The sequence below is a fragment of the Haliotis rufescens genome, unplaced genomic scaffold, assembly GCF_023055435.1.
Source record: "Haliotis rufescens isolate VD_foot unplaced genomic scaffold, xgHalRufe1.0.p SCAF_11, whole genome shotgun sequence".
In the NCBI taxonomy this organism is placed as follows: domain Eukaryota; kingdom Metazoa; phylum Mollusca; class Gastropoda; order Lepetellida; family Haliotidae; genus Haliotis; species Haliotis rufescens.
In genome coordinates, this window is record NW_025963791.1 from 7,356,102 (window position 1) to 7,370,733 (window position 14,632).

The following is a 14,632-nucleotide window of genomic DNA, read 5'->3' on the forward strand; positions in this document are numbered from 1 at the left end:
CAGCTCTGTTACAACAAATAATGAAAATTAATGATGACACTACTTGTATCCATTACAAGGAACATGGTTTCGAAGTTTTTAACCATATGAGACCTGTAGTCACCAAAGTACATGTGGCCATTTTCCCTTACAAGACACATCTAGACACCTGTCTGACCAGTAGTGTTGACCACAGGAATATTAGATGACACTAAGCAGATAAGCCTGGTAAAAGTGAAGCAGTTGTAGGATGATATTATTAGCATTGACCTCACAATTGGCAGTGTTTCATGGCGGCTTCAGATGTACTCAATAGGAAATAAATAATTGAAAATTATGGCCAATGTTTCTAGGTAGGCTTTTGATGTGTCTGTCATTATTACTCTATCATCACATTACCTTGTAAAGCAAGGTTCATGAACACTAATTATTCTGCTTCGCGTTTAGATTGTATTCTCCAAGGAATTGATGCTTGCTCCATGTGTTTGTATGAGACTATGACAACGTATCAGTTTGGTCATAGGCGTAGGGCTAACCTTGTGGTTAAAGCATTCATTTGTCATGTCAAAGGCCTGGGTTTGATTTCCCAATGGATGCAATTTGTGAAAATGATTTCTTGTGTTCCTGCAGTGATATATTGCTCACAGCCATGTGAAACCCGATCTCATTAAATCAGGTCTTAGTGCCATCAGGTTTTCATGCAACCTCAAAAAGGTTAACATGAGGCATCCGAACAACAGTTACAAGCTGTACAACTGATTCTGTTAAAATTGTTGTCTCTCTCTCGCTTCTATGGGATAAATATTTGAACAGAAGAGACTATCCATAGCCTGTGGAAAGAAAGTAATGCGATATAATCCTGGCCATCTATTAGACATAACACATTTTTCTTTTGTTCAGTTTTCAAATTTTGAAATGAGAACTTTGTTTAAAACTAGTCCTTGAAGTTGGAGAAAGCTGCTCTGATTGGTTAATGTCGACTTCCTGTTTGTCCTTTCCTTGGTCGGTCAAAGTTGAGAATGGTCGTTCTGACGTTATCTGAAATGGATGTCCTCAGATCTATGTGTAGCGATAGCAAGATCAGATTTTAATCATTCATTTTGGTCGTTATTGTATTTTGATGATAATGTAATTTATGTCTTTGTTTCAATATTCCACCTTTCTACTCACCTATTTGCAGATCAAAATGGCCCTAATCCTTTGAATTTGTTTTTAAGCATGTTGAGATAAAAATTAAAGGCACACCTCAAAATTTTCTTTCCTGTTGAAACAACTCTGATCAGAATTAAAAAGAATCCTATATATTTGTGCATTGTACAGAACACAAATTCTAGGATGGAAGTGAATTTAAATGTTTTATTTGCATGTCAGTTTACAACAGTAAGAATCTGGTTAATGTTCCTGTTGACCATCTGAGTGTTTGCAGGAGAGCGACCTACCAATCAGATTGTATGACAAGTAATGATGAATGATGAGATTCATCTTGTCTTAATTCCCATTCAGATGAGGACAGGGATGACAAAAACATTTGAGGTCTTTCAGAGAGACATCTTGATTGCTGCCTGTTGGGCTTGTTTTTGAATGTATGAATATGTATGTGATCAAGCGTTCATCATACTTGACCCCTTGCATTAGACGAACCCTATCGATTAGTATTAGAACACAACAAATCAGTCAACATGCATAGCTACAAGCATTTCATTCAAAATATGCCTCCTTGATATCTTTTGTTTTTATGCATGGTTTTTAAGGTGTTTTTTTTATCTAAACACAAGCAAGAATATTACGGTACTTAATTTTTCCAAGAATCTCAACTGGAAATTAATAGCAACTGTTTGAAGAAGATATCACTGTAAGATTATGCATCTCTTTTGAGAGTACGGTAGTTAAGCAGGCTGACTATAAAATTCTATATCTCCACTTGAGTGAAGATGGAACCCAGACAGTAATGTTGCCATAGACTCGGTACAAGTCTCCATCCAACTTGTCCCGGAATGACACAAGTGGTCACAAATGAATGTCAAGGTCATTTGCGACCCCGGCAGAAGACAAGGACACATGACTCCATCGCTCAGGCCAACTGTTGGTGTGTCACTCTAATCTTGAGGTTATTGATCGTGGGCTCCTTTCACAGTGGGATCTCAGCACTACAACTATCGGAAGTGTGTGTTAAAGCATGGGAGTTACGATGGACGTTCAACTCAAATCGGTTTGGTGAATGAGTGACCATGCACAATAGTACCTCTCAAATTATTTATAAGAGATTTCAAAAACTCAGTGCCAGAGAATAATCAGTCTCGAAAATGTGCTCAAACATATTCCTTAGGGCATAAAAGGCAAAATACTGATGAAAATTATGTAAATGGATCGTTGTAAATCAATGATGACACCAGGTGTTCATGACGAACATGTCTTGCTGTGCTAGTAACAACTGCCTTTCAAGCAATCTTCATGACAAAAGTGCTAGTGTGCAAGGAGGTTGTCGTTTACTTGTTTAAAAAACTGTCCTTTCAGTAGTTCACTGAACATGTTATATTTGAACATGTAACTGATGAGTTAAAACCAGTTATAGTTATTACCTAAGACAAACAGGTTTAAGTTAGTGTTGGAAAATAATGTATTAAACACAATTAATTTAAAAAAGAATGAGTGAGTGGACCCATGAAGATCCGGGGTGGAATAGGTCTTCAGCAACCCATGCTTGCCGTAAAAGGCGACTATGCTTGTCGTAAGAGGCGACTAACAGGATCGGGTGGTCAGACTCGCTGACTTGATTGATGCATGTAATTGTATCCCAATTGCGTGGATCCATGCTCATGATGTCAATAACTGGATTGTCTGGTCCAGACTCGATTGTTTGCACACCGCCGTCATATAGCTGGAATGTTGCTGAGTGCGGCGTTAAACAACAGACAAACAGTGAATGAGTGAGTGAGTGAGTGAGTATTTACTTTTAGCAATATCACAGTGATATGGGGACACCAGAAACAGGCTTCACACTTTGTACCCATGTGGGGAATCAAACCCGGGTTTTCGGTGTGGCTAGCGAACACTTTAACCACTAGGCTACCCCACTGCCCCTAATAAAGAATGACCAGTTTGGAATAATTTGTATGCATAAAAAAAATATAGTGTAAAAATATGTTCTTGTTTCGCATGATGAGCAGAGAAGGAAAATTTTGTTTTATTTCATTATTTCTTTGTAGTTTACATATCTATAAAAGGAAACTTGATTCATTTTTGGCTATGTCCTATTCAACTTGGTTCAAGTCATCCTTGATTATCCAGATATGATACCCTTGATAATTAAGTATGGGCTTGAAGTGACTGACATAAAAAGTGAAATTTTATTTGTAAAAGTCATTTCCTAACAGTGCTTAAAAATATAATACTAGGAGTGGGTCAGACAAAAAGACGTTTATTTTAAGAAGCCTATATACAGATGTGGAGTTTCCAGGGAAGAACAGATCCCTAGTACCATGCTGGTCCTGAGATCCTTCAAAAATATGGATCAGTTGGTCACAATGGATGACTTAGTTTTCTTGTGTCATTGTGCCACAATGGCCACCTGATTACCTTGTCAGTACTGGACTTCTCACAGGCAGCCATTACAGTATACTGTAACATTGCTGACTGTGGTATAAAACAACATCTATTCATTTATACTTCGTAGGTATGTCCAGTTGAGCCACGTAGCTGATGTTGTTAACTGGTGCCACCTTGGCACCTACAGTAAAGCTAATGTTGAAACTATCATGTTGTGCTCTCCAGGCATACCTGCTGAACATCCCGAGCTGGGACTGGAAACGAGGGGATGATGCTGTGTGTATTGCAGAACTTAAACTCGGATTCATCGCCCAGAGCTGTCTAGCACCTGGATTCTCAACCCTCATGGCCAACCTCTTTACCATGAGGTCCTACAAGCAGGTAGGTGTTTGTGATGGTGGGGCAGGTAGTTATGGTGGTGGGTTGGTAGTTGTAATGGTGATGATGGTGGGTGGGTGGTTGTGATGGTGGGTGGGTGGGTGTGATGGTGGGAGGGTAGGTGTTTGTGATGTTTGGGCAGGTAGTTATGGTGGTGGGTTGGGAGTTGTAATGGTGGTGATGGTGGGTGGGTGGGTGTGATTGTGTATGGGGAACTTGGTGAAGAGGGTGGGGCATAGGGTGGGTACTTCACTGAAAGGACAAGCTGTTCACTTCAACATATAGCCAAGTGGGTTGGCCATGGAGAAAGGGCTGAAGGTATTACGACATCTGTCCTCCAGGCCATATTGATCACTATGAGATCCTTCAAACAATGGCTGTGTCTGTGTGTGTACATGTTTGTGTGTGGGGATGTGCATGTCTGTGTCTCTGTGTGTGCATGTCTCTGTCTCTGTATCTCTGTCTGTGTGCATGCATGTCTTCATGTGTGTCTCTGACAACAAGTACTATCTTGGGATCCAGGGATTTGTGAAGAAATGAGTGGGTTGGAATGTACGGTAGTTATCTTTCTCTGAATGTCAAACTGTCTGTTAGGACATCCTACATGACTTTGAATGTGGAAGTGAGTGTAACAGCTAGTATAAAGGACAGGGTAGTCTAATAGCTGGAGACAGGAGAAGAGTTAGCTCCCCTCACCTTACAGCACTGTGAGAAACTCACAGCAGTTACCGTATTCAACGTAATAAGCGCCCACGGCTATATATTGGCTAGTGAACAATCCCAATTAATACCCTTTCCGATTGATCAATGTACACAAGACTTATTTATGCACCCTTAATTATGGGCATTTAAATTCTGGAGAAATACATTGGTCGTATATAAACATTTCAGTCTGTCAGCATAAAAGACGAAATTTATCTTTCAACTCTGTTTATTTTCACCAAAAGAATCTTCTAATAAGAGCCCCCTATTTGTAATTTTGAGAGCGCCCTGGGCGCTTATTACGTGGAATACAGTATTTGAGAAAGGCATGTGTTTCTTATAATGATTGATGTTTGCATGGCTCATGTGTGAGATACAGTGAGAACAACAAGGGCCACCTCACAGCAACTTGTTTTGCATGTAAATAGAAATCACTACCAGCATAATGAGTTACTATACATCAAAATACAATTGTTTCGTATAAATCCTAATTCTTTTAATTTCCTTCTGGTAATTAACCTGTATTCCTTCAATGCATGAGTGGGTTTGATTCCTGGTTTGCCCCGATTATGTTTCTAGGTTTGTTAGCACCATACACATGCTTGTGGGTTTTACCAAAGTGGTAAACGTCTGAGACCTGCACCACTTCGGGCTTTCCCCCCCACATCAAGCTGACACGCAGTGGCATAACTGAAATACTGTTCAAAACGGTGTTAAACCCAACTCACTCACTCACTCAACGCATGAGCTCTGATCAGTGTTTCAGTGAGACCAGGGTGAGTACTGCAGGGGACAAAATGCTCAGATTTTGATCTACAATAAAATTTGTCTTTTAGTGAAATATATTAACTTACAACGAAGGAATTAAAAAACAATGACAGTCTTCAAAATTTATAATTCCACATTTGTGAAATTTTGGTTTGGTGGATCAATAAAGAGCAAAATATGAAAAGTATTGCCTTACGATTGCATTGATACAGAAGGAACATTGTGTATGCTACATCACAAGCCTCACAGTACCGATACTAGGATCAGTTACTAGTGGCAAACAGTGATTCCATATTGGGTGCTCGTTTCGAAGTTAATGTAAGACACCTTGTACCTCCATGTATTATTCTGTGATTGCTTCACCACTAAACACTTGCTTTATTTGTTAGAGTGAGTGCTCAAACCTCGTTCTGAGTGTATCTCTTTCAGCATAGTTGACTTAAGACTTTGGCCATTTAACAGAAACTTTATTTTTAAAACTGTAAAAGTCTAAACAAATAATTGCATAAACATGTTTTAGTTAAAGTGATCACTTCAAATTATGGTCAGTAGGGTAAAATGAATAATAATCTTTCTAAAAAATCTTTTTAATTTTCAAAACTTATCTTTATTATATTCTTTGAATTATTCTTTTTCCATTTTAAGTGTTGTATGAGTCTTCTTTATTGATGCATGTTTATCCTTTGTTCAATCCTACTGTTTATATATTCATCTGATGTTCAATCCTTCTGTTAATCCTTTGTTCAATCCTTCTGTTTATCCTGTGCTTGATCCCCATGTTTATCCCGTGCTCAATCCTCCTGTTTATATTTTGTTCAATTCTTCTGTTTATCCTTTTTTTAATCCTTCTGTTTATCATTATTTTATGTGACACTTTCTGTCTTCTGTTTTAGATGTGCATGTTGTCCTAGAGTCTTCCCTTTTTATTTCAGCTGTTATCACCTCTATCAGGATGTTTGTGTTGCTTCAGGGTATGTTTTGTGTATGCAGTGTAATCTTTGGCAGGGAGAGTTTCTGGGCGTAAGTTTTCTAAATCACTAACACTACTAATACATAGTAGGTATGGGCCTATGTGACATGTGTTGCCTCCTACAGCAGCTGGCGGTGCCTGGAAGTGGAATCATGGCGCCATCGTTGTCAGATGAATTTCCCTTCAACGTGTACAAGAGCGTTAGTATCACTTCAAAACATGCAGTGGTGTTACTTAACTATCACTTCAACACGTACAAGAGCAATTGTCTAAATCACTTCGGGACATGCTGTGTTACTGTTTCAAATCACTTCAGTATAACAAGGGTGTTACTTTGATATCACTTCAAGACTTGCTGTGTTGCTATTTCAAATCACTTCAATTCAACAAGGGTGTTATTTTGATATCACTTCAATGTGTGCAGTGAGACTTGTTCAAATGTTCAAAATGATTTCAATATTGCAAGAATTCTGGATCAGACTATAGGTTTCCAGCAAACTATGCTGGTTGTAAGGGGTGACCAAATGCATCAGGACGTCAGGCTCGCGACTTGGTTAATTGGTGTCAATTAATCCAACTTGTTGAGATGGATGTTCATAGCGTCAATCACTGGATTCTGGTCTAGACGTGATTATGTACAGGCCATCATCATACAGCCGGAATATTGCTGAGTCCAGTGTTAAACAGCAAACCACAAATACAAGAACTTTCACCTTAATTAATATGACTTCAATACATGCTGTAGCAACATTTCAAAAAGACCTCACAACAAGAGCATGACCTTGATATCCCTTCAGTGGTGTTGCACATGCTGCCATAAATGTAATGTGCGTGATGCTGCTTATTGTGTTTATTGAACATAGTTAGAACATCCCATTGGGATTTGATGGCTGAATTATCCCAGACTCAATGCTTGTTGTAAGACTGACTAAAGAGGATTGCAAATCGAGATGGTCATGAACTTGTTGGCCTGACCACTGGGACCCAGTCCCCTGTCTAGTCTAATGCTGGTGGTCAGGATAAGTGACTTGTTTGATTGTGTGGTCACTGCTCATGCTTTCAGTAGTTGGTTTGTCTGGTCCAAAGGTCATTATTGGCCAATATGCTGATCACAGAATTAAACAACATCCACTCACTTACTACTATAGTCAGATCATCACAGCACAGGTTTTTACCTTAAAGGATGAGTCCTAGATTTCCTTATTTCATTCAGGGACCGCCTCCGTGGTCCAGTGATGGAGCGTCCACCCAGAGAGCGGAAGGTCCGGGGTTCGATCCCAGGCCTGGTCATACCAAAAGACATTAAAAAGGTGGTACTTGTTGTTACCCTGCCTGGTGCTAGTTCGGACTAGTACAAGCAGCCACACACATGTACATGCACATCGCTATGTAAGTGCAACAATCTTGGACGTGATGTTAAACCCCATTCCACCACCTTATTTCCTTCAATATAACAGAAGCTTGCTGAGTTCAGCTGTAACAGTTGAAAGAATGTTTAACATGGAGAAATAGCCTTTATAACCTAAGCTATTGAAGGGACTAACACACTGCTAGAAGATGTTTGGAATCACTAACATTGACTGTGTGGGATTATCTTTTAAGGTACTAGGTGGTGGAGTAGAACAAGGGTTTGGCTTCCACCAAGGTTTGATTCCAAACATGGTGTCTAAGGTGTACCGTGGTTTGAATATCACTATAACTGGCACAAAATCAAACTCACTCACTCACTCACCCTCAAGGTACAGATTGTGTTATGAAGGAAACACTGATGTTTGTATTAGTGTTGATTAAAGAATATTCCTGAATCCATTTCGTCACATTTAATGAAATCATTTATTATCTAACGTCATGTGTTACTTCCTATTTGACTTGCAACATAAGATACCACAGGTAATCTATGAGTAATGAACATTTCCAAAGGTTATGTTTAGCTTTAGATTTCACAAAGTTGCCTAATTTTATAGAAGGTTATTCAATTTCAGATAGATTTTCTTCTTTCAGCCCTAACTGTTTAAGATACCTTCTTATAGTACTTCAGTTGGCTAGTTAGTTAACCAGATGACGTAGGTATCTTTAAGCATTAGGCTAGTTAGTGAACCAGTTGACATGAAATAGCATAAAACATTAGGATAGCTAGTCATGAAGCATTATGATAGCTAGTCATAAAGCATTAGGATAGTTAGTTCACTGGTTGACCAGTTGAAATATCATAAAGAATTCACCCATATGTATCTTTAATCGTGTAGACAGCATTGTTGTGTTGAAAATCTTATGTCCTTGGTCAGTTTTATTAAGAAAAAAATCAGTAGTTATTCAATGACAGGTATTTGGTAGACTTGAAATAAAACTGCATCTACAGGGTGTGCATTAATATGTTCCTGTGTTTGGCTGGAGGTATTGTCTTATGAGAAACTTTTATGTCCAAGGATATGTCCACATCAAACATGAAACTCTAGCACTTTCATGCTTATATTGGCCAATTGTGTGCAATGTTACTCCAGTATTAGGCAGTTCAAAGTGAGTGATTTAACTGAACTGCTTATATTTGCCAATTGTGTGCAATGTTACACCAGTATTAGGCAGTTCAAAGTGAGTGATTTACTGAACTGCTTATATTGGCCAATTGTGTGCAATGTTACACCAGTATTAGGCAGTTCAAAGTGAGTGATTTACTGAACTGCTTATATTGGCCAATTGTGTGCAATGTTACTCCAGTATTAGGCAGTTCAAAGTGAGTGATTTACTGAACTGCTTATATTGGCCAATTGTGTGCAATGTTACACCAGTATTAGGCAGTTCAAAGTGAGTGATTTACTGAACTGCTTATATTGGCCAATTGTGTGCAATGTTACTCCAGTATTAGGCAGTTCAAAGTGAGTGATTTACTGAACTGCTTATATTGGCCAATTGTGTGCAATGTGACACCAGTATTAGGCAGTTCAAAGTGAGTGATTTACTGAACTGCTTATATTGGCCAATTGTGTGCAATGTTACACCAGTATTAGGCAGTTCAAAGTGAGTGATTTAACTGAACTGCTTATATTGGCCAATTGTGTGCAATGTTACTCCAGTATTAGGCAGTTCAAAGTGAGTGATTTACTGAACTGCTTATATTGGCCAATTGTGTGCAATGTTACTCCAGTATTAGGCAGTTCAAAGTGAGTGATTTACTGAACTGCTTATATTGGCCAATTGTGTGCAATGTTACTCCAGTATTAGGCAGTTCAAAGTGAGTGATTTACTGAACTGCTTATATTGGCCAATTGTGTGCAATGTTACTCCAGTATTAGGCAGTTCAAAGTGAGTGATTTACTGAACTGCTTATATTGGCCAATTGTGTGCAATGTTACTCCAGTATTAGGCAGTTCAAAGTGAGTGATTTACTGAACTGCTTATATTTGCCAATTGTGTGCAATGTGACACCAGTATTAGGCAGTTCAAAGTGAGTTATTTACTGAACTGCTTATATTGGCCAATTGTGTGCAATGTTACACCAGTATTAGGCAGTTCAAAGTGAGTGATTTAACTGAACTGCTTATATTGGCCAATTGTGTGCAATGTTACTCCAGTATTAGGCAGTTCAAAGTGAGTGATTTACTGAACTGCTTATATTGGCCAATTGTGTGCAATGTTACTCCAGTATTAGGCAGTTCAAAGTGAGTGATTTACTGAACTGCTTATATTGGCCAATTGTGTGCAATGTTACTCCAGTATTAGGCAGTTCAAAGTGAGTGATTTACTGAACTGCTTATATTGGCCAATTGTGTGCAATGTTACTCCAGTATTAGGCAGTTCAAAGTGAGTGATTTACTGAACTGCTTATATTGGCCAATTGTGTGCAATGTTACTCCAGTATTAGGCAGTTCAAAGTGAGTGATTTACTGAACTGCTTATATTGGCCAATTGTGTGCAATGTTACACCAGTATTAGGCAGTTCAAAGTGAGTGATTTAACTGAACTGTTTATATTGGCCAATTGTGTGCAATGTTACTCCAGTATTAGGCAGTTCAAAGTGAGTGATTTACTGAACTGCTTATATTGGCCAATTGTGTGCAATGTTACACCAGTATTAGGCAGTTCAAAGTGAGTGATTTACTGAACCTCTGCTTGAACAAGGAAAGAGGAAAACTTGTCTGTGATTAAGTCTTTGAAAGGCATTTTAGAAGTGATACACATAAGGAAGAGAATCTATGGATGTCAACTTCTTAATTATGAGAAACACAACATTCTTACTCCTTCATCAGGTGAATAAATGCTATGAGATAGATAACATATATATGTACCTGTAAGAACAATGAAAGTAATAAGATAAGGTGGAAATTTGTTTGTGATTGCTGTGCTAACACCTTCATCAGATCTACTATAAGTCAGAGTTCAGCACCATGTTGGAGTTAATGACTTTACATCCTTGACATTGCAGGGTGTTGATCGAGCTCAGTGGCAGGCGGACTATATGAGGGGGACGGCCATGGAGATGTACACGGAGTACTTGTCCAGCGCCTTCAACGGCATGACCTTCCCGGAGGCGGCAGAGTATGTAACAAGTCACTTCCTGTCTTCTACTGCCATTTTATTAACAGGTCCCTTTGGGTTTTTGAGGTTCTCAGTTACAAATGTTCCTTCCTTGGAATCCTAATCAAAATGGTCAGATGCCTTGGTGCCTCACGTGGGACATGCATTGCTGATTTATTGTCAGTGTGAGACTGAGTTGACCCATTGCCCATTATTTACAGCCTGCTGTGGTATAGATGGAAGACAGCAGGGTGAAGTAAGAAACAACATTAAGACAAATATTTTCCTTATTTTTTCTTTTAAACTTTCTAGTGAGAGAGTGGCGTCTTGGTAGTCTAGTGGTTAAAGTGTTCGCTCGTCACGCTGAAGACCCGGGTTTGATTCTTCCCTTTTGGTACAATGTGTGAAGCCCATTTCTGGTGTCCCCCGTCATGATATTGCTGAAATAGTGCTAAAAGTGGAGTAAAGCAATACTCACTCATTCACTCTAGTGAGAGGTAATATCAACTGGTAAACAAGAAAACTTAGCATAGAACGATGTTCCCAAATGGGGCACTCATGGCCTGTTCTTTGCCTGATACATATTGTTGGTTGCCATGAGTTTGCAACAAGTTCACCGAGCAGACTCTGTTTCAGTTTCCTTGTTTATCGTGTGTTCTAGGTTGTGTTTTGTCAAGCTGAAGCTCCTTCTACTGGCAATAGAAGTCCGGCAAGAGGATACAAGGGAGAGCACTCTTGCTATTAATCCCGGACCTAAGGTGAAGATAGAGAATGCCACGCAGGGATTCTTCATAGCCGAGTCTGCGGAGGAGGTCAAAAGGTGGGTCACTCCCGGGCAATGATGTATCATGAGGTGATGTATTGCTACAACATGATGCATGGGTATGTAAGGAAGGCGTGTTAAATTTGATGAAAATGAGTTTTAGGTACTATTTTCTGATGGTATGGTCAAGCAATCACAACTCTCAGGATCTATCTAGAACTGCTCGGAGGCTGATATTTGGTCTGAATCATTTGTCAGTAAAAATTACCAAATTTTGCAGAGGTGAGTTACATTTCAACGACAACAAGACCAATAAATAAGAGGCTTTAATGTTCAGTTTTGCATTTTGCAGCGAATGATATATTAAAATATCCTTGAATTTAAGAAAATATAGACTTTTATGAAACCTCATATATTGTGTCCATCAAGAAAATTTATGATAAAGTGCTTTTTTAAAGTTACTGATTATGTCACAGATTAACCTAATACAAGGGCCAGGTATTGCATTGTATTTACTGGTTAAATTCACCCCTTTCCAGTTCCTATTGTTTACCATGTTTTTCCTGAATCTTGTCAATCACATTAGTGTCAAAAGGGACAGAAAATTCAATGATGTAAATGACAAATCCAGGTTTGTTGGCCTGGATGGGTCTGAGGCTGTGCACGGGCCTATTCCAAAGGATTTTGTGTTTATCATTTTCCATGGCGCACTCCACATGTGTTCAATACTTAACAAGAGTTATGCCATGTATATTTAATGTGTGTGTTTGTTTCAGAGCATTTTATTATTGTAAAACCTGCCACAGCGACGTTAATGATGTCCGTGCTATTAAGAAGTGTCGCTGTCGTCCTTGTAAGTAGAAAGGGGTTTATGTAGAAATAGTAAGCCTTCACACAATTACAGTAAATTAGGAAACTCTTGCATATAGTGTCTGTCCTAGGCTATTAAGAGGTTCATCATTCAAACTTTTATCGGATAAGTGATTTAAACAAATGTTCTCAGGTACTGAAAATTGGAATGCAAACACTTTCAGAAACAATAAAGAGATGCATTAGGATTAGGGCACTTTTTGGCCCACCATATCTGCATAATTGAAGAAATCTTCAAACAGATGGATAGCAAAAGATCTAACTGAGCTTCTAACATTGACTAAGTCTTCATAGTTTACTACTGTGTATTTTGAAAAGACTTCTTTGAGAAGTGTTTCTTTATAATCTTTGGATGAGAAATTGTGTTTTTCAGTTACAGTGGCAAGTGCACAGGCTGTATATAAAAATGTATATTATTTGTGTAATGTTAACTGGGGCAATGTATGTAATATTGCACCATGTTAACAATGGATATATATGTAATATTACATCATGTTAACAAGGGCAATATATGTAATAATGCACCATGTTGACAGTGGCAATAGATGTAATATTAAACATGTTAACAGTGGCAATAGATGTTATATTGCAACATGTTAACAATGGCAATGCATGTAATATTGCACCATGTTAACAGTGGCAATATATGTAATATACCATGTTAACAGTGGCAATATATGTAATATTGCAACATGTTAACAGTGGCAATATATATAATATTGCACCATGTTAACAGTGGCAATATATGTAATATACCATGTTAACAGTGGCAATTTTTGGCGCCATCTTAACAGTGGCAAATATACATAATATTGCACCATGTTAACAGTGGTGACTGGTGTAACCTTTGTTTAGAAATTTTACTTTTTTTAAATGGTATGTTAAATTCACGTCGCACATATCATTCCATCTTTATGTTTACAGTGGCAAGAAAGTGTCCATTTATATTACAACTTTATATTACATGTTGACTACAAATCCTACAAACTATATGTTACAAGTGGAAAGAGATTATACATAATTTTGACTGATTTTATAATTAATTCGCAAGAAATTGTAACTATCATCACATCTTTATGTTCATAATCATAAATATTTCGATTGTCAATCTTTCTCATCTTTATGTTAAAAGTGGCAAGAGATTCTCAATATTTCACATCTTTATGTTAAAAGTGGCAAGAAATTGTCAATATTTCACATCTTTATGTTAAAAGTGGCAAGAAATTGTCAATATTTCACATCTTTATGTTAAAAGTGGCAATGTTCAAGAAGGGAGCAGCAGCAGTTCTAGGTAGTACCTCACAGCGTCTTCTTGCACCTGTGTTTCTGCGTGGTTCCCTCAATACTGCTCGTGTGCTCGCTCAATGCTCGCTCAACGCTCGCTCAACTGCTCACCCCAAGCTGATGATATCTCACTGTGTGCCGCCCATTCATGTTCTGTTCTGTGATTTGTCACTATTCTCTCATCACTGTCATCAGACAGTTGTCACTTGAATCAAGAAATCAGCTTTCTAAAATCACATCTCATGTAATCATCACGACTAACACATCTACCCATCACATTTTGCGATATTGTGATACTAAGAGCTCCGTGCTTGGTGTATGCAATAAGTGCTTCATGTAAGCAATGAGTGCTTGTATAGGTAGTAAGTGCTTAGTGTAATCAAAACTTACCCATGATAAAACACTGTGCAATGACTGTGTATAGTGTGTTGTGTAGTGCTAGTGGCTCGGCCGAACAAGTCGACCAGTGTTGGAGAAGATCCCTGCATGGACTTGGGCTTATCATGTATTGCTGTCGGTGTCCCGAAGGTCATCTGTCACGGTGTTGTTGTCGCGGACTGGATGGTTGTTGTCAGTGTTGGATAGAATAATTATTGTTGGTTGAATAACATGTTTCAGGCTATGATATAACATTAATGTTAAAGTGTCTATGTTCAAGAAGGGATCAGGTTCAATATGTCTGTCTGCAAGTGAGATGTCAAAAGTCAAACCAGTATTATTTAAATATTTTCAGGTGGGTTCTTGAGATTTGACCATGAGATTAGTCATGTAATGTTCTGTTTGAAGGCATGTTAAGTTTGTTTATCCATGGAAATATGTTTTCATGCGTGCAGCCATGCAAGAGTTGGGTAATATGAATG

At 38.4% G+C, this 14,632-nt stretch overlaps 1 protein-coding gene across 12 annotated transcripts in view; it reads left to right on the forward strand.

Moving 5' to 3' along the window:
* LOC124151768 (calcium-activated potassium channel slowpoke-like) overlaps positions 1 to 14,632 on the forward strand; it is a 135,223-nt gene that overhangs the window by 93,690 nt on the left and 26,901 nt on the right. For 6 of the 12 annotated variants that reach the window (XM_048392159.1, XM_048392158.1, XM_048392165.1 and 3 more), the window contains exons 12-17: positions 3,751 to 3,906; positions 6,469 to 6,543; positions 10,764 to 10,876; positions 11,517 to 11,675; positions 12,395 to 12,471; positions 13,744 to 13,779. In XM_048392159.1, the coding sequence (XP_048248116.1) occupies positions 3,751 to 3,906; positions 6,469 to 6,543; positions 10,764 to 10,876; positions 11,517 to 11,675; positions 12,395 to 12,471; positions 13,744 to 13,779 (616 nt within the window). The remainder of the gene's footprint in view (positions 1 to 3,750; positions 3,907 to 6,468; positions 6,544 to 10,763; positions 10,877 to 11,516; positions 11,676 to 12,394; positions 12,472 to 13,743; positions 13,780 to 14,632) is intronic. The other 6 variants (XM_048392157.1, XM_048392156.1, XM_048392155.1 and 3 more) reach the window with 3 other exon arrangements.